Genomic DNA, 27,219 nt, shown 5'->3' on the forward strand with positions numbered 1-27,219 from the left:
GACAGCGAATGAATGAGTTAATTTGAGTTGTTTTGAAAACAAGAATGTTTTCCATAAAGACAGCATTGAACTCATCCATTAGCATGCTATGGTGATTTCTGGCTTGACACTGGTCACAACAATCAAAAGTAAAAAGAATGTCACAGCAGATACACAAATCAGGTGCATATAGAATTTAAGGTCAGGATATTCAAGCAATCACAACCAGTGATATTACACTAGCATTTAAAAAATTTCTCTTTGTCTGTTCAGATATGATAACTTTTCTGTCCATCACTTTTTCCATTCTAATAGGGGTTATATTTGTTATTGGAAATTTTGCTAATGGCTTCATAGCATTGGTAAATTCCATTGAGTGGGTGAAAAGACAAAAAATCTCCTTTGCTGACCAAATTCTCACTGGTCTGGCTGTCTCCAGAGTTGGTTTGCTCTGGGTATTATTACTACATTTGTATGCAACTGAGTTTAATCTAGCTTTTTATAGTGTAGAAGTAAGAATCACTGCTTATAATGTCTGGGTAGTGACCAACCATTTCAGCAACTGGCTTTCTACTAGCCTCAGCATGTTTTATTTGCTCAAGATTGCCACTTTCTCCAACCTGATTTTTCTTCACTTAAAGAGGAAAGTTAAGAGTGTCATTCTGGTGACACTGTTGGGGCCTTTGCTATTTTTGGTTTGTCATCTTTTTGTGATGAACATGAATCAGATTGTGTGGAGAAAAGAATATGAAGGAAACATTACTTGGAGGATCAAATTGAGGAGTGTGTACCTTTCAAATGTGACTGTAACCATGCTAGCAAACCTTATACCCCTCACTCTGACCCTGATGTCTTTTCTGCTGTTAATCTGTTCTCTGTGTAAACATCTCAAGAAGATGCAGGTCCACGGCAAAGGATCTCAAGATCCCAGCACCAAGGTCCACATAAAAGCTTTGCAAACTGTGACCTCCTTTCTCCTGTTATGTGCCATTTACTTTCTGTCCATGATCCTATCAGTTTGGAATTTTGAGCTGGAAAAGAAACCTGTCTTCATGTTCTACCAAGCTGTCGTATTCAGCTATCCTTCATCCCACCCACTCATCCTGATTTGGGGAAACAAGAAGCTAAAGCAGATTTTTCTTTCAGTTTTGTGGAACGTGAGATGCTGGGTGAAAGGACAGAAGCCTTCATCTCCATAGATTCACGAGAGGAGAATTGTGTGTTTCCTAGCAGAAAACAAACTGGTAGTGTATGAAACATTTTCTATTTCTTACTGTGTTTTCTGTAATGTATGTGTATATGAATAATTTCAAAATGTATACCTAGAAAAGTCTTTTACCTAAAGTTAGTCTAGAAAAGTATATGTGTGTGTGTGTATTTATGTGTGTATGAAAAACTGAAGAACATTGACAATAACATGCTTTTTATTATTTTTCCACAAAAACTGCCAAACTATAGAAAATAATTCCTTAGAATTATGAAGCCATGTTTATTTTATATATGTATTTTATATTTCATTTGAAGAATTTATGTCTATTTATAATTATTAAGAACTAACAGCTTAGCTCAGGAAAATATTGCTTTTTTCTTTTGTTATGAACCACACAAATATACCACAGTGTGCTTAGAATTCGTTGTTTTAACCTACAACTTTCTGGATAATAAGGTCATTCAATTCTAAATCAATAATGAGGATATATCTTCAGGGTTTTATTCCATGACGAATTTCTATTTTATGCTTAGTAAAAAGCAATCAGAATTATTGTTAGAAAACAATGTACACAAAACAATTCGAGTGACAAGCATACGTTGAGTAAATTTTGTCTATGTCTACCATAAACTACTGATGAATGTTAGATTTAATATAAGTATGTGAATAGCTTAGAGAAAAATCTCTTCTATAAGAGGGATCGAAAAATCATTATCATGATCTTGATTGCTGTTATCAGCTTCCATATGCAGTTAGAAAAGTCATTTCTTTCAGGTTTGAATTAAAGAAATGCTTGTTTTGAAATTGAGCTCTGATGTAAATTATTTTAGTATTTTTTCTAAAGCACTTCTAAGCTCCTGAATTGCTAATTATATCCTTATCTTCCATTTGTCAAATTCCTTCTAAACTTCAGATAAGAGAACTGCAGTCTTCCCTTTTCTAAAAAAAACTATCAACGTGAAACTACTACAGAAATTATGGAAAATAATTCAGTGAAACTTTTTGTAAATGTTAAAATAGTATCTATGAAATCTATGTATTAATTATAGGATGTGCCCTAGTGTTGTAATTTTGTTGTCAGTGGTGAAATGGAAGTGTGTTGACATATTCATTAATAGGAAGTTCCATTATAAGAAGGAAATGTACAGTCTTGTTCACAGCTAAATTCTATATGACTGTATTAATTCTTGGTGTTATGAAATTTTAACAATGTTGTTTTAACCTTAAGATAGATCATCCCCACACCTGATTTATGTACTTTTTAAAATCATGTATCATCCTCTGTACAATGTAAGTACGCTAAAGGAAGAAATCGTGTCTGCCTGGCTCTCTGTTGAATCCCAGGACCTAGAACCCAGCACCAAGAATAGATGGTCAAAAATGATATTTTAATAAACAAATAAATGGGTGGATAAAACACATAAGTTGATGTGGTAAACCAATGAAAAGGAAACCCATCACAAAATCTGCAGTTGCATGAATTCCTCTGTTCTGGTCTCAGGTTGAGGTTACCGGCTTATCCAAGAAGAATCATTCCTCAGAGGAAAAATTTGGCTATTCCACAATTTTAGGGGAAATATCATACTAATATAGTCTTGATGCAGCTGTATCAGATGTCTGAATTGGAGATAAGGTAGAACATCAAAATTAGATAGCACCTATGACAATATTTTTAAGAAGCATATAAAATACTTTGATCTACTTGCATATGTATTTTTTTACTGTGAATTATATATTTGTATTACGATATTTTCTTGTTGGTTATCATATAAATAATTCATTTCCTTTCAAAAAATTGAGTTAGTAATCAGCTACTTTGCTAAAATATTTTTAATGTAATACCTTATATTAAAGCGATGACATTTATTTGGAAGGCAAGTTCAAGACAAAAATGGCAGGGAAATATGGAAATTGACACAAGAACAAATGTGAAACAATGTGTGGTGATGTCTGGTGTGACTCTGCTGGCAGCCACTTCACAGTGAGGTGAGAGAGACAGCACGGTGGTCATCAGATGCATGCACTTGGCTCCTAGCACTTTTCCAGACAGGCTACAAGGGCAAACCGCAGCCGGCATTAGTGCATGGAAGAGAGAGAGGAGAGAGAATGAATCTGCTCAGCTGTCATTAGTGTTGTACTTCCCATTGGCCATGGTATTCCTGAGGCAGAACAACCATCTCTGTTGTTCTGCCTTACATCATCCAGTCCCTTGCTGGAGGTTATGGATGTCAGACCTCATGCCCACAGTGTGGTGATGCATTCAAGTTCCAAATGGAAGGACGATCTGCATCAGGCAAGGCGTTGATGAGGGGAATGGGAGATAGTGAAGGGAATCTAGGAAAGCACATGTCTGTGTCCAGTGCAGTCCAATCTTTTTGCCACTCAGACATGCTCATGTCCTCCAGTCATGGCTGGCTTTCAGAGCATATGACTTGCAGAGTTGCACAGGGTTTTGTGCCTAGAGGAGTGTGTGCTTAAATGAACTCTATGCTTGGATTAATGTTCTGCAGTTGCTGTTTTGTTTTTCAGACAGAGGATACTTATCTGCTGAATAGGGAATGTTCTTGCACTAATTCCATAAGGATTTGCTCTCCCGTCTCCTATAGGCTTCTCAGTGACATGCATAGTGTCCTATAATGTCCACTATGCATGCCGCTAGCAGCTTTGAATTCCGCTGGATCATCTGGCACAGTGACCAGAGCAGCTTGGACCACAGCAGCTTGGACTGGAGCCTGTATCTGCGGTAGAGCCCTCTTTTGTTCTAGGTTCCACTTGAGAGCAGTAGCCTTTAGAAACTTCATTCATGGGTCAGAGCAATATTCTCAAATGTGGAATATGTTAGCTCCAAAATCCCAATAGGCTTCCAAAACATTGTGCCTCTTTTGTAGTGATAGGAAATATATGGAGAGAGCAACATGCCATTTTCTTTAAAAAAAAGATTGTTTTAACATATAGACAGGGGACACTCGAACGCATTAAAACATCACCTATGTTTATGTTCCTGAATCTTCTCCTATTTCTCTCTTTCCTTCTGGTATTTTACTTCTGCTCAGTGTTATAGTATTTTATTATATTTAAGAAACTTGTCACTTCCTGATTATTGTACCAAGTTATATATTATTAGTATTGCTATTATTTTGAGACAGAGTCTCATTCTGTCCCTGAAGCTGGGGTGCAGGGGCAGGATCACAGCTCATTACAGCCTCAACCTTCTGGGCTCAAGTGATTCTCTCGCCTCTGCATTGCTAGCCGCGGGGACTGCAGAGGCGCACCACTACACCTGGCTAATTTTGGTACTTTTTGTTGGGCTGGGATGTCACCGTGTTACCCAGGCTGGTCTGAAACTTCTGGGCTCAGGTGATCTGCCTGTATCAGCTTCCTAAAAGTGTTGGGATTGCAGTCATGTGCCACAGGGCCCGGTCTGTAACATTATTAATATGTTAAATTAGCAGAATATTTTTTTAAAAATGTAAATTAAACTGAGAACAGAAGTGACATAACCCTGACATAAAACAGTGAAGCAGTGCTATTATTTTTACAAGGCAAATTGTTTTGATTTTCCCTCATAATGGATGTAGATTAAGAAACATTAACCAAATCACAAGCCCCGTAAAAAGTACCAGAAGCTCTGCTCTGCTCAGTGAAGATAGCACATCCTGGAAAGCTTTTGTAAGTGCTGATTTAAGTTTATAGTAGTCTGCATTCATTCTATAACCCATCTGGTTTTGGTAGAGGCCAGATAGGTTAAGTGAATAGAGATATAAAGAGACTACCATTCCCTGTAACTTTAAAGTACTTTGTCATGGCAGTGACCAATTCCATTCTTTAGGGAATGCAGTTACTATATTTTATACATTGTGTTGCCAGTAGAGGAGAATTTCAGAGGCTTCCCCTTGGTCCTGCTATAATAATATCCCTTACTCTACAGTTGAGGAAGAATGTGAGAGTTCTGACAGCTGCCATATATATCCATTTCAATTACACATTCAGGAAGAGGTAATAACTACAAACTGATTACATCCACCTTGGGATGGACATGAGCCGAAGCTCTAGGTAGCATCTGACCTTCAAAACTCCCACTGCAGGCTGGATATGATGACTCAAGCCTATAGTCCTAGTACTTTGGGAGGCCAAGATAGGAGGATTCCTTGAGAGCAGTAGTTTCCTGTGCAGTCTATGGAGACTCTATCTCTACAAAAAATTGAAAAATTAGCTGGCGTGGTTGTGCATGCCTATAGTTCCAAATACTTGGGAAGCTGAGGCAGGAGGATTGCTTGAGCCCAGGCATTCGAGGCTGCAGTGGGCTATAATCCTGCCACTGTACTCCAACTTGGGTAACAGACGGAGACTCTGTCTCAGAAGAAGAAAAAAATAAGTGTAAGTTCTCACTGGTATCTTAAATATCAAGTAAAATGGGATCAAATCAATAATTAATAATCTTTGGTTCCTGCCTGTAGCAAACAGGTAAAATTGAAAGTAGTTATCCAAAGAGGATATTAACTCCTAACAAAATTAACCAAAGACAATTTTATTTTCATCTCCTTTCTTTGTTGTTGTTGTTTTTTTTTTTTTTGAGACAGGGTGTTGTTCTGTCTCCCTGCTGGAGTGCAGTGGCGTGATCTTGACCAATTACAACCACCATCTCCTGGGTTCAAATGATTCTCCTGCCACAGCCAACTGAGTAGCTGGGATTATAGGTGTGTGTGACCACACCTGATTAATTTTCGTATTTTTAGTGGGGACAGGGTTTCACTGTGTTGGCCATGCCGGTTTCAAACTCCTGACCTCAGGTGATCCACCTGCCTTGGCCTCCCAAAATGCTGGAATTACAGGCCTGGGCCACCATGCCCAGCCTATCATCTGCTTTTTATAGGTAATTATACTGAGGCAGGCAGTAGTTGTAAAATGCAGTCTCACATCATAGCTATATGCTAACCAGCAGGGTATCTGCTTTCCTGTCTTCACAGTCTGACTAGAAGATTCCCTCTTAGAAACCATTATACTGTAAAAACGGAAAAGAAATAAAATCCAAGATTGGAGACTGATTTTAATATCTATTCATCTTGAACCATTTAGTAAGTAAAAATAAATTAAATAGGGAAAAACAAAGCTGAATATTCATACACAGAGAAGTGCAGATTCTTCAATGGAAAACATGTTTTTTAAGAATACAAGGAATAGTTATAAAATTTCTGAGTATTTTAATTAAATAACAAAGATTTAAGTATTAGATTCAAGAGAATTAAGAGAGATTGTTTGCTAAACATTGAAAATGCACTAAAAGCCCGAGTAAGAAAATTAATTTTTTGTTTTAGAAATTATAGGACAATAATTTTTCCCAACCGTGAAGGATGTGTATGTTTGTGTGCGTGTGAATGTGTTTATGTTAATGAGCTTGTTAACAATAAGTTATATAAAATTATTAATTAGCAGCAACCAGATTTTAAGGAATATTGGCCTTTCTGGGCTTCCCAAGAAGACCTTGGATGCTTTTGGTAGGAAAAGTTGGGATTCACTCTCCATAAAATCTGGGATCGAAAAAGTGAATCAACAGTGGTCATGATTCTAGTTCTGACCAAGCTGCATATAACAGTGTAGGCATCCGATGCATGATTTATGTATTAGGTTGGAAAATTTCCCTCACAACTGACATTGCTGAACAGAAATGATGGAGAGGTAAATCAAGGAAATACATTGCAAATTGATGAATAAGAATATGACCTGATTTGCATGCTAGCAAATGAGAATTCAGCTTTCACTTCAACATCAGTATGAAAAATTTTATCTTATAACAAAGACATAGTATTTGAATAGGAGTTAATTTGAGCTGTTTTGGAAATTATCATATTTTCCATTAAGACAGACTTGAACTCATTCAATAGCATGCCCTGGTGCTTTCCTGCTTGATATTAGCCAGAGAATTTAAAAGGAACAAGAACATACTGCACAACCAGAAATCAGGTGCACATAGAAATTAAGGACAGGACCTTAAAGAGAATCTTGCCCATTGACATTAGGCCTGCCTTAAAAAATTTCGGACATGGTATATTTACCATTAATCATTTTGTTTTTCCAAAACTGTAATGGTCGAATTTGTATTTTCCCATGGGCACCTTCATTATATTTATAGACTATTTTGATACTTTAGCCTATTATTTTCTTTGAATCCTTTTAAGGAGTTGTTAAACAATGTTGAAATTTGCCTTACAGTATGCTGTTAACTAATTATATTTCTTGAAGTCATTTGACATAATATTTGATTAAAGGAAATATGTCTAGCATAATTATACCTTTTCATAACAAAAAGTATTTAAAACTTTAAGAAAAAATATTAGAAAAACTATTAAAGGAATTTGAATAAATAAATAGATGAAATATATAATTCATTAGTAATAAATGTGTGTGAAATCATGGTCATAGAATTTAAAAATAGAAACAATTTTTGAATTAAGGATACATTCTGAATTATAATAGAAAAAGGCTTCAAAAATATTAGGTTTAATAATGTTTCATATAAATATAAAAGTGTAAAAATTAGCCTGTTGTTACTTATTTTGGAAAGCGTATGAACTAATGGGAATTTTCATACACTGCTCCTAGAATGGTAAATCACAGCAATTACTTTGTATGAGTGTGGCTTTATCTGGTTAAGATGATGGATCACATCCGAAGACCCAGTATTTGCACTCTTATCAGAATACATATACACACACATGCATATCACTGTGTTTTAATAGCTAAAGTTGAGAAGTCTATTGAATGTCCATCAGTGATAAAATGAATAAATTAATTATGGTATACTTTTGCAATATAATACTATACAACAATCAAAATGAACTGTCGGAAACATGTGCTTGGAGTAGCCAAAAGAAATCAGCACTTGGACAGAAAATTTCTCAGCAAGGCACCTTTACATTGGCGGAGGGGTGCTGCTTGCACCTGTTACAATCCCAAGAGCACACCTAACAAAGGAGGGAAGGAGTTTTTAATCCTAACACAGTTCCTGTTTCTATGTCCTTCGTCTATTGGTTGGAGTTGGACTGCACAGTCTAAGCTGATCCTGAATGGCTTAGACTTAAACTTTTCCAAATAGGGTAAATGCATGATTTTCAAAAAGAAGGAGGGGTGAGAGGTAGGATTCATTTACATTTACAACTTATGGCTGGAAAGCTGAGTCTTTGAAGAGGAACTTAGTTGTCCCAATAGAACTAACTAGAGTGACATATTTACAAAGAATATAAATAAAAGCAAAAATGAATAAATTTGAGCTACATAGATATGAGAGGAATTAAGTTTGAAAAAGGGTTCAGTATAATTCCATTTATATAAAGTTTACAAAAATATATTTTTAATAAATTGCAATTTATTACATTGGTGGCAAAATTCTAAAGTGAGACATATGAGTGATTATCATAACATTGGGATAGTAGGGATGGAGGAAACAAAAGGGAAATGATATCAACAAGAAGGCATGTGTGAGGAGTGCCTGGATTGCTGGTGAATTCTGCTGTATGACCAAGATGCCGTAACATGACTCTTAATGCTATATATTTTTTCTTTACTGTACCTTTAAGCCTTATTACTTTTTATATATATATATATATATGTTATGTTTCACAATAATGAAAATGTTTAAAAAGTAGAAACATATACTAAATAAATGAATATAAAATAGACTGAAAAGACATAATCATATAGACATCATTGCAATTAGAGTTTTTTTCTGAATAAAGAAGAATAGAGCATTATGATAGTAAGAAATCCAAGATAAAGTTTTTAACTTTTCTTTAAATTAATTTTATAAAGAAGAGATAGGCAGGAAAATTACCTCCACATTCTCAATGTTATTCTTACTTTGAAACATCAGATTTTGAGTGTGTTTTACTAGACACCTTTTTTGCTTATTTACAATTTAATTATTTATGATAACATTGCAATGTGGCAGAAATTAGTTAATTTCCAATAAATTACAGTAGTATAAATATTAAATATATATAACAATTTTTTAAAAATTTATCCCTAAATGAAATAATTACACACATATTTTTGAAATTCAAAGATGATAATACTGTGCATGTGTGTGCATTGTACACATGTGTGAGGAAAAATATTTTGATGCTACAAATTTTTTTAATATTAGAGAAAAATTAGTAGAAAGATAATTTTATTAAGGCATATAACAAGTAGTGTAACTACTTTGACTGCTATAATAAAATCACCCAGATTTTGTGACAGAAGCTGAGAATGTAAATAACCAGTCGAGAGAATTTAACTTGTTAATGATGCTATTAAAAGATGAAATGAAGCTTGTACACTATATAATTGCACAGAGTATTTGTGTAAGTTCATATGAAAATGGAACAAAACTAAACAGCCAAAAAGAGAGTATTCTTTGCTGGAGGTTATTTTTGCCATAATTTTTAGAATGTGCTGAGAGAAAAAAATAGCAAGTAAATCATTGAAATATGTTGGCTTTATGTTATTCTTGATGAAATACTATGTGAGGGTATTTGTCTAGGCTTGATTCTGAGAATAATATAAGAATGATGCCAAGCACAGTGGCTCATGCATAAAATCACAGCAATCTAGGAGGCCAAGGCAGTGGATCACCTGAGGTCAAGAGTTCCAGATTAGCCTGGCCAACATAGTGAAACCCTGTCTCTACTAAAAACACAAAAATTAACTGGGTGAGGTGGTGGGCACCTGTAATCCCAGCTACCTGGGAAGTTGAGGCAGGATAATTGATTGAACCAGGGAGGCAGAGGTTGCAGTGAGCCGAGACTGCACCCTTGCATTACAGCCTGGGTAACAAGAGAGAAATTCCGTCTCGAAAAAAAAAAAAAACCTCATAAATCCAAGAGGAAGAATAAGAGTGTTCTCCCAGCACCCTTAACTCCAGTACTTCAAAAAGACGACCCTAATCACATTTATTAAATAACATTCTCTCTTCTAGCTGACATCATCATCATGATCATCATCTACATTTACATCTGTCTTATTAAATGATTTATTTCTGAAATGTTTACATACATAATTTGGGTAACGTCTGTGTAATTTCTAAGAGATATTCTGGGAAAGTTATATTAGTAAACAGCAAAGTTCTTGTCAAGCTGAATGCATTTAGATTTAGAAAGTTAAGTGTAGTGTAGTTTAAAGTACACTGCTTAAGAAACAATTATAGATGGTATTAAACTAATCCAAGGAACACTATAAAAAGATTTTGATTTTAGTATAAATAGAATTGCTTAATAACAAAAATAAATAAACCATTTCATGATCAAGCTCTTATTTATAAAGAAAGGATTTTAGGGCTAAATAAATCAAAGAGAAGTAATCCCTCCCCAAAATCTTCTCTATTTCATTTAGGTAATAATGGAGTTCAAAGGCACAGAGCCCCATTTCTACAACACAAGCAAAGTGAAAATTAATTCGTGGAATACAACAATGTAGCTGTGGTTGATGAACTATATTTTATCTATTGCAAATATTTATCATTATTTGATATACATATGGGCAGCTTATTTTTTGAGCTACTATGAATAATGCTTCAATGAGCTTTCTTTCACATCATTTGCTACAGTACTTTTGCATACATATACCTCGGTGTAGAATTACAGGGTCCTTGATTATGATGTTTAAATTCTCCTCACAGACATAAAAAAGCCCAATACATAGTTTGACTAAATTTATTCCTGTCACCTTTATCTCCAGTCTCTTTATTGCTATTTGCATATATCTTATCAATTATAAATTTAATCCAATAAGACAATATTGTTTTACACAGTCAGCATTTATTTAGAATTACACACTTATTTTTCATTGTCATTAATTTTTATTTCTCCTTGCATGTTCAACCTTGTATTTTCAGTCATTTTTATTTTATCTGAAAAATATCATTTTCAGTTTCTGTTTATGAAGGTCTATTACTCTTTGGAAATGCACTGAAGACATGATTCCATTGAATTCCTACTGCCATATTTTCTGTTAAAATCAGGTGGTATTTAGAATGCAGTTCTTTTCAACATACTCTATCTTCTACCTCTAGCTACTTTTCATATTTGCGATTGGTCTTTGGTGTCCTGCATTATTTTGTGTTAATTTGGTTTAAGTTATCATGCTTGAAGTTTGAGATTACTAAAAATATATGGAGGGATACATTTTATCACTTTTGGAAAAATCCTTGTAACATTTCTCTTGCTCTAGTTTCTCTCTTCTAATCTTACAGAACTCCAGAAGTATGTTAGGTGTTCTTACTGTAGCATCAATGTGTTACCCTCTAGCTTTGTATATTTCCATCTGTTTCACACTACGCTTCATTCTGTGAGCTATATTCCATTTCACTAATTCTCTATTCTACTGCATCTAACTGGCTAACTCTGTCTGTTGGATTCTCAATACTGGTAATTCATTTTTTCAGTCTTACTGTTTTAGTGTTCAGAATAATCTTTTATTCTCTTTCCATAAATCATTTTCTACAGGGAAACTGAACAAACTACTCTTAATATCATGATCTTTTTTTTTTTTTTAGATGGAGTCTCGTTCTGTCACCCAGGATGGAGTGCAATGGCGCAGTCTCCACTCACTGTCAGCTCTGCCTCTTGGGTTCATGCCATTCTCCTGCCTCAGCCTCCTGACTAGCTGAGACTACAGGTGCCCGCCACCATGCCCTGGTAAATTTTTTGTATTTTTAGTAGAGACGGGGTTTCATTGTGTTAGCCAGGATGATCTCGAGCTCTTAACCTCGTGATCCACCCATGCTGGCCTCCCAAAGTGCTGGGATTACAGGCATGAGTCACCGTGCCTGGCCAACATCATGTTCTTTTTAAAAATGTTTTTGATTTTTTTGACTTTTTGTTTTTTGTTTTAGTATGTTAGAAATGTAATCATAAAATGGAAAAATCTAGAGAAGTGAAAAGAAATGAATCACATGTACATGCAACTATGGGATTAAATTTCAGATACACAATGTTGATCCAGGAAGCCATGAATAAGTACATATTGGATTGCACCAATACACCGTTCAAAGCAGGCCAAATCAAGCTATTGAGTTTAGGGTCACATACCTAGTTGGTAAAGTATAAAGAAAATTAAAAAAAGATAATCATAAATTATGGGTGTTGCCTATCACAAGAGGTGTGAAGAAAGGTGTAGGGGATTGGAAATTGGCATTGAGGTAAACCTAGGCTCTTAGCAATGCTCCATGTCTTGCCTCACATGATGGTTACATGAGTGTTTATGACACATTGCTACGTTATTCATTTTTGTTTTGGCCTATTTCTAAGTGTGCTGTGTAGTTATAATATAAAAATTATTAATTAGAAGAAATGTTTTTTCTTCTAATAGGTATTAATAGAGGTAATAACTACAAACTGATTAGATCCACCTGGGGATGGACATGAACCGAAGCTCTAGGTAGCATCTGACCTTCAAGCATTCCCACTGCAGGCTGGATGTGATGGCTCCTGCCTGTAGTCCTAGTACTTTGGGAGGCCAAGGTAGGAGGCCAATTGGGAGGATCCCTTGAGAGCAGGAGTTCTCTTTAAAACATAGGGAAACTCCATCTCTACAAAAATTAAAAAATTAGCTGATGTGGTGGTGCATGCCTATAGTTCCAAATACTTGGGAAGCTGAGGCAGAAAGATTGCTTCAGCCCAGGCATTCAAGGCTGCAGTGGGCTATGATCCTGTCACTATAATCCAGCTTGGGTAAAAGAAGGAGCCTCTGTCTATGAAGAAATAAAAAGAAGAAGTGAAAGTTCTTACTTGTGTCTTAAATATCAAGTAAAACAGGTTCGAATCAATAAATAACAATCTTTGATTCCTGCCTATAGCAAACAGGTATAATTGAAAGTAGTTACACAAATAGTATATTAACTCCTAAGAAAACTAGCCAAAGACAGTTTTATTATCATCTTTTTTTGTTGTTTATTTGAGACGGAGTCTAGCTCTGTCTCTCAGGCTGGAGTGCAGTGGTCTCGACTAACTACAACTTCCACCCCCTGGGTTCACATGATTCTCTTGCTGCAGCCACCTGAGTAGCTGGGATTATAGGTGTACACCACCACACCTGGCTAATTTTTGCATTTTTAGTGGATACAGGGTTTCACCATGTTGGCCATGCTGGTCTGAAACTCCTAACCTCAGGTGATCCACCTGCCTCAGTCTCCCAAATTGCTGGGATAACAGGTGTGAGTCACTGCAGCTGGCCGATCATCTGCTTTTTATAGGTGATTATACTGAGATAGGGAGTAGTTGGAAAATGGAGTCTCACATCATAGCTATACCAAGCTGGGAATCTGGTTGCCTGTCCTGGCAGTCTGACTCCAAGATCCCCTCTTAGAAACCATTATACTATAAAACTGTAAAGAAATAAAATCCAACATTGGAGACTGATTTTAACATCTATTCATCTAAGCCATTAAGTAAATAAAAATGAATTAAATAGAGGAAAATAAAACTGAATATTCTTACACAAAGAAGTGTAGATTCTTCAATGCAAAACATGTTTTTTATGTGTCCAGGAAATAGTACCACGTTTTCTTTATCCAATCTGTTATTGATGAACATTTGGGTTGGTTGCAAGTCTTTGCTATTGTGAATAGTGCTGCAATAAACATACGTGTGCATGTGTCTTTATAGTAGCATGATTTATAATCCTTTGCATATGTAGCCAGTATTGGAATCACTGGGTTAAATGATATTTCTGGTTCTAGATCCTTGAGGAATCACCACACTGTCTTCCACAATGGTTGAACTAATTTACACTCCCACCAACAGTATAAAAGAGTTCCTATGTCTCCACATCCTCTCCAGCATCTGTTGTTTCCTGACTTTTTAATGATTGCCATTCTAACTGGCATGAGATGGTATCTCATCATGGTTTTCATTTGCATTTCTCTGATCACCAGTGATGATAGCATTTTTTCATGTGTCTGTTGGCTGCATAAACGTCTTCTTTTGAGAAGTATCTGTTCATATCCTTTGCCCACTTTTTGATGGGGTTGTCTGTTTTTTTCTTGTAAATTTGTTTAAGTTCTTCGTAGATTCTGGACATTAGTCCTTTGTCAGATGTATAGATTACAAAACTTTTCGCCCGTTCTGTAGGTTGCCCGTTCACTCTGATGGTAGTTTCTTATGCCGTGCAGAAGTTCTTTAGTTTAATTAGACCCAATTCATCAATTTTGGCTTTTGCTGCCATGGCTTTTAGTGTTTTAGTCATGAAGGCCTTGCCTATGCCTATGTTTTGAACTTTCATATCACTGAGTTTTTATAGCTACAGGTGAGCAGTCTCTCAAATTTCCATAAGTGATAAAATGTATAAATCAATTATGGCATACATGCACAATAGAATACTATACAGCAATCAAAATGAACCAACGAGAGAGACATGTTTACAAAGAATATAAATAAATAGGAAAATGAACATATTTGAACAACATGGATACGAGAGGAATTATGAAAATTGAAAAAAGATTCAGTATAATTCCATTTATATAAAGTTTACAAAAATATATTTTTAATAAGTAGCAATTTATTACATTGGTGGCAAAATTCTAAAGTGAGACATAAGAGTGATTATTATAGCAATTGGGATAGTAGGGACAGAAGAAACAAAAGGGAAATGATATCAATAGGAAGGCATATATGAGGAGTGTCTGGATTGCTGGCAAATTCCACTTTAGGACTAAGATGTGGTAACATGACTCTTAATGCTATAATTTTTTTATTTACTATACATTTAGGTATTATTACTTTATAAATATGTTTCACAATCATGAAAATACTTATAAAGCAAAAACAATGATGAATATAAAATAGGCTGAAAAAACATATTCTCATACATATCATGATAATTAGAGTTTTGCTGAAGAAAGAATAGAGCATTATGATAGTAAGAAATACAAGATAAAATTTTAAACTTTTCTTTCATTTAAAAAGGAAAGGGATAAGCAGGAAGTCTACCTCCACATTCTTAATGTTATTCTTACTATGAAACATCAGATTTTGAGCATCTGTATTATACAAGACACCATTTTTTCTTATTTCCAATTTAATTATTTATGATAACAACATTTCAAAGTGGCAGAAATTAGTGAATTTCCAATAAATTATAGTAATATAGATATTAAATATACAGGACAATTTTTCTAAATTTATCCTAAATGAAATAATAATGCACATATTTTTACCAAAGATTATACCACACATGTATACATATGTGTGAGGAAAAACATTTTGATACTACAAATTTTTTGAATATTAAAGAAGAATTAGTAGAAAGATAATTTTGTTAAGGCATAAAGCATATTCAGTGTAAGTACTTTGACTGCTATAATAAAATCACCCAGATTTTGTGACATTAGCTGAGAATGAAAGTAAGCAGTAGAGAGAATTTCACTTGTTAATAATGCTATTAAAAGATGAAATGAAGCTTTTACACTCTATCTTTGCACAGAGTATTTGTGTAAGTTCATATGAAAGTGGAACAAAATTAAACAGCCAAAAAGAGAGTATGTTTTGCTAGAGGTCACTTTTGGCACAATTTTTAGAATGTGGTAAAAGAAAAAAGTATCTCATAAATCATTAGAAATATGTTGGTTTTATGTTACTCTTGATGAAATACTATGTGAGGGTATTTGTCTAGGCCTGATTCTGAGAATAATATAAGAATCATGCTGGGCGCAGTGGCTCATGCCTGTAATCCCAGCACTTTGGAAGTTGAGGCTGGTGGATCACCTGAGGTCAGGAGTTCCAGACCAGCCTGGCCAACATAGTGAAACCTACTGTCTACTAAAAATACAAAAATTAGCCGGGCACGGTGGTCGACACCTGTAATCCCAGCTACTTGGGAGGCTGAGGCGGGTGGATCATGAGATCAGGAGATTGAGATCATCCTGGCTAACGTGGTGAAACCCCGTCTCTACTAAAAATACAAAAAATTAGCCAGGCGTGGTGGCAGGAGCCTGTAGTCCCAGCTACTTGGGAGGCTGAGGCAGGAGAATGGCATGAACCCAGGAGGCAGAGTTTGCAGTGAGCCGAGATTGTGCCACTGCACTCCAGCCTGGGCGAGAGAGCGAGACTCCATCCAAAAAATAAATAAATAAATAAAAATAAAATAAAATAAAATATAATTTTGGCCTTTTATTTATCTTATCTTAGTTGTAGCAGAAGGATATCATGCTTTTCTGAGACTTCTGTCTTCTACTCAAAAATGGAAGTTCTCAGTCAGGTGCTGTTGTTCATGCCTGTATCCAAGCACATTGGGAGATCAAGATGAGGAGACCACATGAGAACAGGAGTTGAAGGCCAGACTGGGCAACATAGGGAGACTCTGTCTCTACAAAAAAATTTTAAAAAATTATCTAGATGTTGTGGTGCATGCCTGTAGACCCAGCTACTCCAGAAGCTAAGGTGTGAGGACCACTTGAGCCCAAAAGTTTGAGGCTGCAGTGAGCTGTGGTCAAGCCACTGCACTCCAGCCAGGGTGTCAGAGCAAGACCCTGTCTTCCTTGCCCTCACCCATAAAAGAGGAAGTTCTCGCTGGTATCTTTTATGTATCAAGTAACACATGATTGTATGAAAAATTAATAATTCTTGGTTCCTGCTAGTACTAGACAGGTCAAATTGAAAGCAGTTATACAAATAGTATACTAACTCCTAATAAAGACTACCAAAAGAGAATATTATTATCATCTGAGTTTTACAGATAATTATACTGAGGCAGAGAGTAGTTGTGAAATGAAGTCTGACCATAACTATATGAAGCAGAAAATCTGGTTTCCTGTCTTGGCAGTCTGACTCCAAAATCCTTCCTTAGAACAATTATACTAAAAAATGGAAAAGAAATAAAATCCAAGATTGGATACTGAGTTTAACATCTATTCCTCTTAAACCATTAAGTAATCAAAAATAAATTAGAGAAAAATAAAACTAAATATTCATATGCAAAGAAATACAGACTGTTCAATGAAAAGCATGTGTTTTAAAAGTACCCCACAATATTTATACAATTGTTGAGAATTTTAACTAAAAAATTAACATTTAAAAATTAACTAAAGAGAAAAACTTAGTCAAAGGCCTCAGCATGAGAGATAAGTTTGATAAATATTGAAAATGGGTTGAAAAGCCCAAATGGGAAAATTGGGCTACTTCTATCTGGATGATCTCCCTGAAATTAATTTTCCATTTTAGAAATTATAGGACAACAATTCCTTCTATCCACGAGGGGGTGAGTATGTGTGTATGTGTGTGAGTGTGTTTGCATTAATGAGCTTGTTAACAATAAGTTATACAAAAGTATTAGTAGCAACCGAGTTTTAAGAATTACTGTCCTTTCTGAGGTTCCCAAGAAAACCTTGAATCCTTTTGGTAGGAAAAGTTGGGATTCACTCTACATGTTACTGGTGTTGAAAAATTAAGTCCACTTTGGTGATGATCCTACTTATGCCCAAGCTCCCTTTACCAGGTTATGCAACCAATGTTTCACCTATGTACTGGGTTGTAAAATTTCTCTAGCAACTGAAATTGCTGAACACAAATTATGGAGAGGTTAAACAAGGAAAAAATTGCAGAACAATTAAAAAACTCTTCCTTGGCATGCTAGTAGATGAGAATTCACCTTTCACTTTAACACCAATATGGAAAATTTTAATTTACAGCAAGGACATTGTGTTTGAATAGGAGTTAATTTGAGCTGTCTTGGAAATTATCATGTTTTCCATAAAGGCAGCATTGATTTCATCCATTAACATATTGAGATACTTTCCTGTTTGACATTGGTCACAGAATTTAAAAGGAACAAGAACGTTACTGCACATTCAGAAATCAGGTACACATAGAAGTTAAGGTCAGGACCTTAAAGAGAATCTTGACCAATGATATCTGTCCTGCCTTTAAAAAAATTCAGATATAATAAACTTACTACCAATCATTTTTTAGCAATAATAATATATTTATATTTTACTATAGATGCCTACTTTAAACTTGTAGACTATTTTTATATTTCAACATTTTTTTTCTTTGAGTCCTTTTAAGAGTTGTTAAACAATCCTGAAATTTCCCTGACAGTATACTATTAACTAATTATATTTTTTCAAAGTCATTTGACATAATGATTGATTAAAGGAAGCATCTCCAGTATAATTACACTTGCTTATAACAAAAGAGTATTTGAAACTAGAAGAAAAAAGGTTAGACAAATTTATAATGAAATATAAATAAATATGTATAATATATAAGACATTATTAATAAGTATATATGAAATAACAGTCATAGAATGAAAAAATATTAATGTAATTTTTTGAAGTAAAAATACATTCTGAATAAGAATAGAAAAGGACTTGGAAACTATTGGTTAATAATATTTTATACAAATATGAAAGTGTAAATATTAGCCTGACATTACTTATTTTGGAAAGGATATGAAAAAATGGGAATTTTCATACACTACTCCTAGAATTATAAATCTGTGCCATCATTTTGACTGAGTATGACATTATCTGATTAAGATTAAGGATAACATCCTAAGACTCAGTATTTACACTCTTATCAGAATTCATATCCATGCACATACATATCACTGAGTTTCAGTAGCTAAAGTTGAGAAGTCCTTGGAATGTCTATCATTCCTCTAAATGGATAAACAAATTGTATCATACTTATACAATGGAATACTATACAGTGATCAAAATTAACAAACAAGACTCACAGTTTACAACAGAATAATACAACAAAGGAAATGAACAAATTTGAGCTACATAGATAATAATACAGATGTGAGACAAATTATCAAGATGGAAAAATACATTTAGTATAATCTAATTTACATAAAGATTGAAAAACATTAATTTTAATAATTGTAATTTATTACATTGGTGATAAAACTCCACAGTGAAACATATGAGTGATCATCATAACAATTGGAATAGTCAGGAGGGAGGAAATTATCAGCAAGAAGACATATATTAGGATTATCTAGATTGCTGGCAAATTCTATTTTCTGACAAAGGTGTGGTAACATCGATGTTAACGTTATAATTTTTTCTCTTTCTGTTTATGAGGTGTTATTACTCTCCATATGTATGTTATGCTCCACAATAAAAAATGTTAAAAAAGCAGAAACATAAAGTACATTTCTAAATGTAAAATTAGGGTGATACAGCATATTCTCATAGATACCATTGTAATTAGAGTTTTTGCTGAATAAAGGAGAATAGAGCATTATGGTACTAAGAAATCCAAGTTAAAATTTAAAACTTTTCGTTTTTTATTTTGAGACAGGGTGTCACTCTGTTGCCCAGGCTGGAGTGCACAAGCAAAATCTTGGCTCAATGCAACCTTCGCCACCTGGGCTCAAGTGATTCTCTCACCTCAGCCTCCAGAGTAGCAAGGACAACAGGTGTGCACCACCACACCCTGTAGGGAGACCCCTGAAACTATTGCTATGGAATAAAAGATAAAATGCTCCTGATTATTGTAAATACAAAATTTCATGCAGGATTGTGTAAAGGCAATGCCAGGTTGGACTGCCAGAAGGAGCTAACAGCATGTGATGTGCGTCCCCCTGCAGAGAGCCTACGAATGGACGTACAGTCAGGGAGGTTTCACATCACCAAGATTCCTATCCCAGAAAAGCAGATGCTCATAGCTCTGGGAATGGAATGCAACCCTTGTGGAAAGCTTATAAACGGATGCATGGGGGGCGCCTGTCCATTTGAATAAGATATGGCTATAAACTCCTTCATCTTGCGCGGCTCTTCCAGGTCTCTTTAGGGTTAAGGCATTCTCCCTTCTGAGAATTTCTGGTCTAACCAGTTGTCTGACTTCACATCCTATTTCTATGAATTGTTTCTCACCAGCTTTTGCTGCAACTGTTACTGCTGATTAATATCTTGCTAATCATAGGTTATGGAAAGATTGTGTTCCTGTTTTAAGACTCTGTTAGAAATTAAACTTCACGTCCTGCTTCTATGAATTGTTTGTAACCAACTTTTGCTGTAACTGTTATTGCTGTTCCTGTTTTAAGGCTCTGTTAGAAATGACTGATGCACACACTATATTGTAAATTCTTATCTCTGTACACTGTACTTCTGCATACAGATGTTATATTAAAGAATTACTTCATCCCCATGTGACCTTCTCACCTCATAATCAAATGACACTGAATCCCTCACTAACCTACCGCCGCCCTCACTAAACTTATTAATAAATGCTGGCATATCCAGAGCATTGTTGGCACTGCGGAACCAGAAGGCGGTGACCCCTCTGGACCCAGCTTTCACTACCTTGTGTGTGTCTATTATTTCTCGACTTGACGATCCACCTGGGAACAGAGAGAGAGCCCTGTTGCATTGCGGGCTGCTGGCCAGATCCCTCGATAACACCCTGCTAATTTTTTCTATTTTTTCTAAAGACAGGGTTTTGCCATGTTGCCCAGGCTGGGCTTGAACTCTTGTGCTCAGGCAATCCTCCTGCCTCAGCCTCCCAAACTGCTGGGATTACAGATGTAAGCCACCACACCTGGCCCAAAACTTTCCTTAAGTTAACTTAAAAAAAAGGAGACATAAGCAAGAACTGTAAATCCACCTTCTTAAGGCTAACATGAATTTGAAACATCAAAATTTGAATATTTATTATTGATAGACACTTTTTTCTTATTTACAATTAAATTACTTATGATACACATTTGAAAGTGTCAGAAATTCATGAATTTCCAATTAATTATTGTAAGATGGATATTAAATATATTAAATTAAATATATCCAAAATGTGTCTCCAAATGAAATATTTATATTCATATTGTTAGCATTCTAATTTCACAATACTATTCATGTGTACACCTGCGTGTTGGGTAAAATATCTTGTTACTATAAATTTTTTGGCTCTACGTTGAGAAAAAAATCATAGAAAGGCAAATTTGTTAAGGAATCAAACATATTAGCATGATCTTTGAGTATGTTTGTGCATGTATAATGCTACTTTGACTGCTATAGTAAAATAATCCAAATTTAGTCACCATAGCTAAGAATCTGAAAAAGCATTTGCAAGAATTTGGGTTGCTAATGATGCTATTGAAAGATTTTAATACCATGCATGTGTACACGTGTGAAAAAATATTTTGATACTACACATTTTTTGAATATTAGAGAAAAATTCATAGAAAGATAATTTTGTTAAGGCTTCAAACATATGTAGTGTAACTACTTTGACTTTTTAAATAAAATCACCCAGATATTGTGACCATAACTGACAATGTAAATAAGCAGTTTTGAGAATTTAACTTGTTAGTGATGCTATTAAAAGGTGAAATGAAGCTTATATACTCTATAATTGCACAGAGTATTTGTGTCAGTTCATATGAAAGTAGAACAAAATTAAACAGCCAAAAAGAGAGTATTCTTTACTAGAGGTCACTTTTGGCATAATTTTTAGAATGTGGTAAAAGAAAAGAAATACCAAGCAAATCATTGGAAATATGTTGTTTCTATGTTATTCCTGATGAAATGCTATGTGAGGGTATTTGTCTAGGCCTGATTCTGGGAATAATATATGAATCATGCCAGGCAAAGTGGCTCATGCCTGTAATCCCAGCACTCTAGGAGGCCAAGGCTGGTGGATCACCTGAGGTCAGGAGTTCCAGACCAGCCTTGCCAACATAGTGAAATTCCATCTCTACAGAAAATTTTAAAAAAATTGCTGGGTGTGGTGGCAGCCACCTGTAATCCCAGCTACTTGGAGGCTGAGGCAGGAGAATTGTTTGAACTAGGGAGGCAGAGGTTGCAGTGGGCCGAGATTGTGCCATTGCACTCCAACTTGGGTGACAAGAGAGAAATTCTGTCTTAAAAAAAAAAATGTGAATCTATGAGGAAGAATAATAGTGTTCTCCCACCACCATTAACTGTAGTGCTTTGAAAAGAAGACCAAAATCACATTTATTATATAACATTCTACCTTTTAGCTGACATCATCATTATTATCATCATCTACATTTACATCTATCTTATTAAATGATTTATTTCTGAAATATTTACACACATAATTTGGGTAAAGTCTATGTAATTTCTAAGAGATATCATTGTAAGAAAGTTATATTAGTAAACAACAAAGTTTAAGTCAGGCCGAATACATTTAGATTTAGAAAGTTAAGTGTAGTGTAGTTTAAAATACATTGCTTAAGGAAACAATTACAGATTATATTAAACTAATCCAAGTAACATTACAAAAAGATTTTTATTTTAGTATAAATAAAGTTGCTTAATATGAAAAATAAATAAACCATTTCACAATCAAGCTCTTATTTATAAAGAAAGGATTTTAGGGCTAAATAAATCAAAGAGAAGTAATCCCTCCCCCACATCTTCTCTATTTCATTAGGTAATGATGGAGTTCAAAGGCAGAGAGCCCCATTTCTACAACATAAGCAAAGTGAAAATTAATTCACTGACTACAACAATGTAGCTGTGGTTGGTGAAATATATTTTATCTATTGCAATGATATTTTGAGATTGAGTGCTGCTCATTGAGTTTGCCTGTGAGCAGAATTTGTGGTGAGGACCCAGCAACAGACAAGCTAGTATCCAGAAAAAGCTACTTAAATCAACTTAATTTCCAATTTCTTTCAAATTGAAGGTAAATTCCAGAACAACATTTCTATTCTATTCTCTGACCAAAGTGTTGGGAAACAAAGAAAATTGTTACCATTTTCATTTCTAACATACTAAAACAAAACACAAAAAGCCCCAAAAGTCAAAAACACTTTTAAAAAGAACATGCTGTTATCAGTAGTTTGTTCAGTTTCCCCATAGAAAATGATTTATGGAAGGAGAATAAAAGATTATTCCGAACACTAAAAGAATAAGACTGAAAAAAATGAATTATCAGTATTGAGAATCCAATAGACAGAGTTAACCAGTTAGATGCAGTAGAAGAGAGAATAAGTGAATTGGAAGATAGCTACACAGAATGAAGCACAGAGAGTGAGATGGCAATATACAAAGCTAGAGGGTAACACATTAATGCTACAGTCAGAACACCTAACATACTTCTGGAGTTCTGTAAGATAAGAGGAGAGAAAATAGAGCAAGAGAAATGTTGCAAGGATTTTTCTAAAAGTGATAAAATGTATGCCTCCATTTATTTTTTGTAATCTCAAATGTCAGGCTTGATAACTAAAATCAAGTTAACATAAAATAATTCAGGACAGCAAAGACCAATAGAAAATCTGAAAAGTAGCTAGAGGTAGAAGATAATGTTGAAAAGAACTGCATTCTAAATACAACCTAATTTTAACAGAAAATATGGAAGCAGGAATTCAATGGAATCATGGGAATCATGTCTTCAGTGTATTTCCAAAGAATAGTAGACCTTCAAAAACAGAATTTGAAAGTAATATTTTTCAGATAAAATAAAATTACTGAAAATACAAAGTTAAACAGGCAAGGAGCAATAAAGATTAATGACAATGAAAAATGTGTGTAATTCTAAGTAAATATTGACTGAGTAAAACAATACTGTCTTCTTGGATTGAATGTATAATAAGATATACGCAAATAGGAATAAGGAGACTGGAGATAAAAGTGACAGGAATAAATTTAGTCAAACTATGTTTTGGGCTTTTTTATGTAAGGAGAATGTGAACATCATAATCAAGGACCCTGTAATTGCACACCCAGGTATATTATATGCAAAAGAATTGTAGCAAATGATATGTGAAAGAATGCTCACTGTAGCATTATTCATAATAGCTCAGAAATAAGCTGCCCAAATATATATCAAATAAGGATGGATAAATAATTACAGTAAAATCATAAAATGAAAAATTATACAGAAGCAAAAAGAAATGGATCACATGTACATGCAACTATGGAGTTAAATTTCAGATACATAGTATTGATTCCAGGAAGCCATGAATAAGAACATATAAGATAGCACCTATACACAGTTCAAAGCAGGACAAACTGAGCTATTGAGTTTAGGGTCATATTCCTTGTTGGTAAAGTATAAAGAAAATTTTAAAAAGATCATCATAAATTATGGATGTTGCTTATCACAGGAGATGTGAAGAAAGGTGTAGGGACTTGGAAAGTGGCATTGAGGTAAACTTAGGCTCTTAGCAATGTTCCATGTTTAGCCCTACATGATGGTTACATGAGTGTTTATGACACATTGCTATATTTTCCTTTTGGGTAATTTCTAAGTGTGCAGTCTAGTTATAATATAAAAATTATTAATTAGAAGAAATGTTCCATGAAAATTACTATCACTCTGCTCATTATACACTGAAGTAAAAAATTCACTATTTGTATACATTTATGTATAACTCTAAGAAATTTTAAGTAGAAACTTTCTGATTTTAGTTACAACTTTCTGAAAGTTGACATGATGTTACCTGCCAACCGCAGATTTTTCAATAGACTTTTCTTTTAGGCTTAATTATCCACTTCATGTGACAAAACTTTGACATTCTCAGTCTGTTTTTCCCTTGAATCCCAAATTCCTGACACAACAAGTGTGGACATGTTTCCCACACTCTTGGTTTAGCAGAATGCCTATATCAGTTACGTTTTTCTGCAAGAGAAAATCCTCCAAAATTGCTTTAAATGTTTGTACTTCACATGTCTTCGGATTTCATTTTTCTAAGCTAGGTTTGGTGGATGGCTCTGGTTACTGGAGATGGGTCATGTACTGCATCTTGAAGCTAGTTCAGCTGATTTAGGCTAGAAAAGGCAGTGGCATTCTGACTCCATTAGTTTCTCATTCTTCTTCTGGGAACAGTGTACTAGCCAAATGATGTCCTCACGGTAAACGGAAAAGAGCGAGAAACTCCAGTATGGAAGCCGTCTTAAATCTCTGTAAAGTCTACTGATTTCCTGTTGACTGAAGCAAATTACAGGAAGGAATGTGGAGTCCAAGGTCAAGGTAGTCACCCTGCCTGTGGTGGGAGGGTAGTGCAAGGTTATATGACAAAGTGTAGGGTACTTTGAAATATTTACAAAATTGCTGAACATTTTAATTAAATAATTAATATTTAAACAAAACAGAGTTGAGTGTAATTATACCAAAGACCTAAGCATGAGAAACACGCTTGATAAATATTATTCATTGTCTGACAGCCGTGAGTGGGAAAATAGGACTAATTCCACCTGGATGACCTCCTGGAAACTCATTTTCCATTTGGGGAATTATAAGAAAACAATTCTTTCCATCTCCTAAGGGTGTGAGTGTATGTGCGTCTATATGTTTAGGAGTTTATTAATAATGATGTCATATAAATTTATTGGTTATCAGAAACCAGATTTTAAGTTGTATTGTCCTCCCAGGGCTTTCCAAGAGAACCTTGGATGATTTTGATAAAAGGTTTAGAATCTGGTATTTAAGTCTGGCATAAAAATAAATCCATATTGGTATGATCCTAGTTATGACCAAGCTCTTTTAATGATTTAGACATTTACTGTATGATATATGTATGTGGTTTTAAAATTTCCCTATGAAACAACTGAGGATGCTGCATACAAATTATGGAGAAGTTAAACAAGGCAAAAAATTGCAAAACAATGAAAAAGAATATGCCTTTATTTGCATACTGACACATGAAAATTCACTTTCCACTTCAACATCAGTATAAAAAATTCAGCATGTAGCAGGGAAACATAGTATATTAAGAGGAGTGAATTTGAGCTGTTTTGAGAATAACAATATTTTCTATTTCTATAAAGACAGCTTTGAACTCATCCATTAGTATATGCTGGTGCTTTCCTGTTGACATTAGCCACAGAATTTAAAGGCCCAATGTTATTGCACAGTTAGTAATCAAGTATTTATTGAAGTTAAAGTCTGGATATTAAAGGAATCAGAACCAGTGTTATTAAGCCTGCAATTTTTTTGGTCTAACATCTAACATGATGTATTTTCTGTTCATCATTTTATCAATTCTGTTAGTGTTTGCATTTGTTGTTGGAAATTTTGCCAATGGCTTCATAGCTCTAGTAAATGTCATTGACTGGGTTAAGACGCGAAAGATTTCCTTAGTTGACCAAATTCTCACTGCTCTCGTGATCTACAGAATTGGTTTACTCTGGGCCATATTATTATATTGGTATGCAACTGTGTTTAATTCGGCTTTATGTAGTTCAGAAGTAAGAATTTTTCCTTCTAATATCTTGGCAATAATCAACCATTTCAGCATCTGGCTTACTGCTAGCCTCAGCATATTTTATTTGCTCAAGATTGCCAATTTCTCCAACCTTCTTTTTCTCCACCTACAGAAGAGAATTAAGAGTGTTGTTCTGGTGATACTGTTGGGGCCCTTGGTATCTTTGATTTGTAATCTTGCTGTGGTAACCATGGATGAGGGTGTGTGGACAAAAGAATATGAAGGAAATGTGACTTGGAAGATCAAATTGAAGAATGCAATACACCTTTCAAACTTGACTCTAAGCACGCTAGCAAACCTCATACCCTTCACTCTGACCCTAATATGTTTTCTGCTGTTAATCTGTTCTCTGTGTAAACATCTCAAGAAGATGCAGCTCCATGGCAAAGGATCTCAAGATCTCAGCACCAAGGTCCACGTAAAATCTTTGCAAACCGTGATCTCCTTTCTCATGTTGTTTGCCATTTACTTTCTGTGTCTAATCACTTTAACCTGGAGTCCTTGGAAACAGCAGAGCAAACTTGTATTCCTGCTTTGCCAAACTTTTGCAATCATGTATCCTTCATTCCACTCATTCATCCTGATTATGGGAAATAGGAAACTAAAACAGACCTTTCTTTCAGTTTTGTGGCAGGTGACATGCTGAGTGAAAGGACAGAAACCCTCAACTCCATAGATTCACAAGGGGAGCATCATGTGTCTTCTAGCAGTAAACAAACTGACAGTGTGTGGAACATTTTATATTTCTATTGATTGTTCCATAGTGTATGTATTTGAGTAATTTAAAAAAAAATACCTAGAAAAGTCTTACATATATATATGGGTGTATATGTGTGCATGTATAAATAACAACATTGACCATAAATTATGAAACTGAGTA

General features: G+C 34.7%; 2 protein-coding genes and 1 pseudogene across 5 annotated transcripts; all 3 read left to right on the forward strand.

Annotated features, from left to right (window-relative positions):
• Positions 1-27,219, forward strand: part of LOC105465917 (taste receptor type 2 member 46-like) — an 80,476-nt pseudogene that overhangs the window by 21,738 nt on the left and 31,519 nt on the right.
• On the forward strand, positions 186-27,098 carry LOC105465903 (taste receptor type 2 member 46). 4 transcript variants are annotated; one of them, XR_011609344.1, is made up of 3 exons: positions 186-1,223; positions 11,718-11,859; positions 26,963-27,098. XR_011609344.1 is itself a non-coding variant. In XM_071072201.1 (2 exons), the coding sequence occupies exon 1, from the start codon at positions 255-257 to the stop codon at positions 1,176-1,178; it is 924 nt and encodes a 307-aa protein (XP_070928302.1). In that variant the 5' UTR covers positions 186-254; the 3' UTR covers positions 1,179-1,223; positions 11,718-13,446. The 4 variants fall into 4 exon arrangements, 1 of the variants encoding a protein (XP_070928302.1); XR_011609345.1 differs by lacking the exon at positions 26,963-27,098 and adding an exon at positions 24,962-25,101; XR_011609346.1 differs by lacking the exon at positions 26,963-27,098 and adding an exon at positions 13,902-18,190.
• On the forward strand, positions 25,926-26,985 carry LOC105465905 (taste receptor type 2 member 64-like). Its single transcript, XM_011714555.3, has one exon. The coding sequence runs from the start codon at positions 26,086-26,088 to the stop codon at positions 26,983-26,985; it is 900 nt and encodes a 299-aa protein (XP_011712857.2). The 5' UTR covers positions 25,926-26,085.

Source organism: Macaca nemestrina, chromosome 10 (assembly GCF_043159975.1).
Source record: "Macaca nemestrina isolate mMacNem1 chromosome 10, mMacNem.hap1, whole genome shotgun sequence".
Classification (NCBI taxonomy): Eukaryota; Metazoa; Chordata; class Mammalia; order Primates; family Cercopithecidae; genus Macaca; species Macaca nemestrina.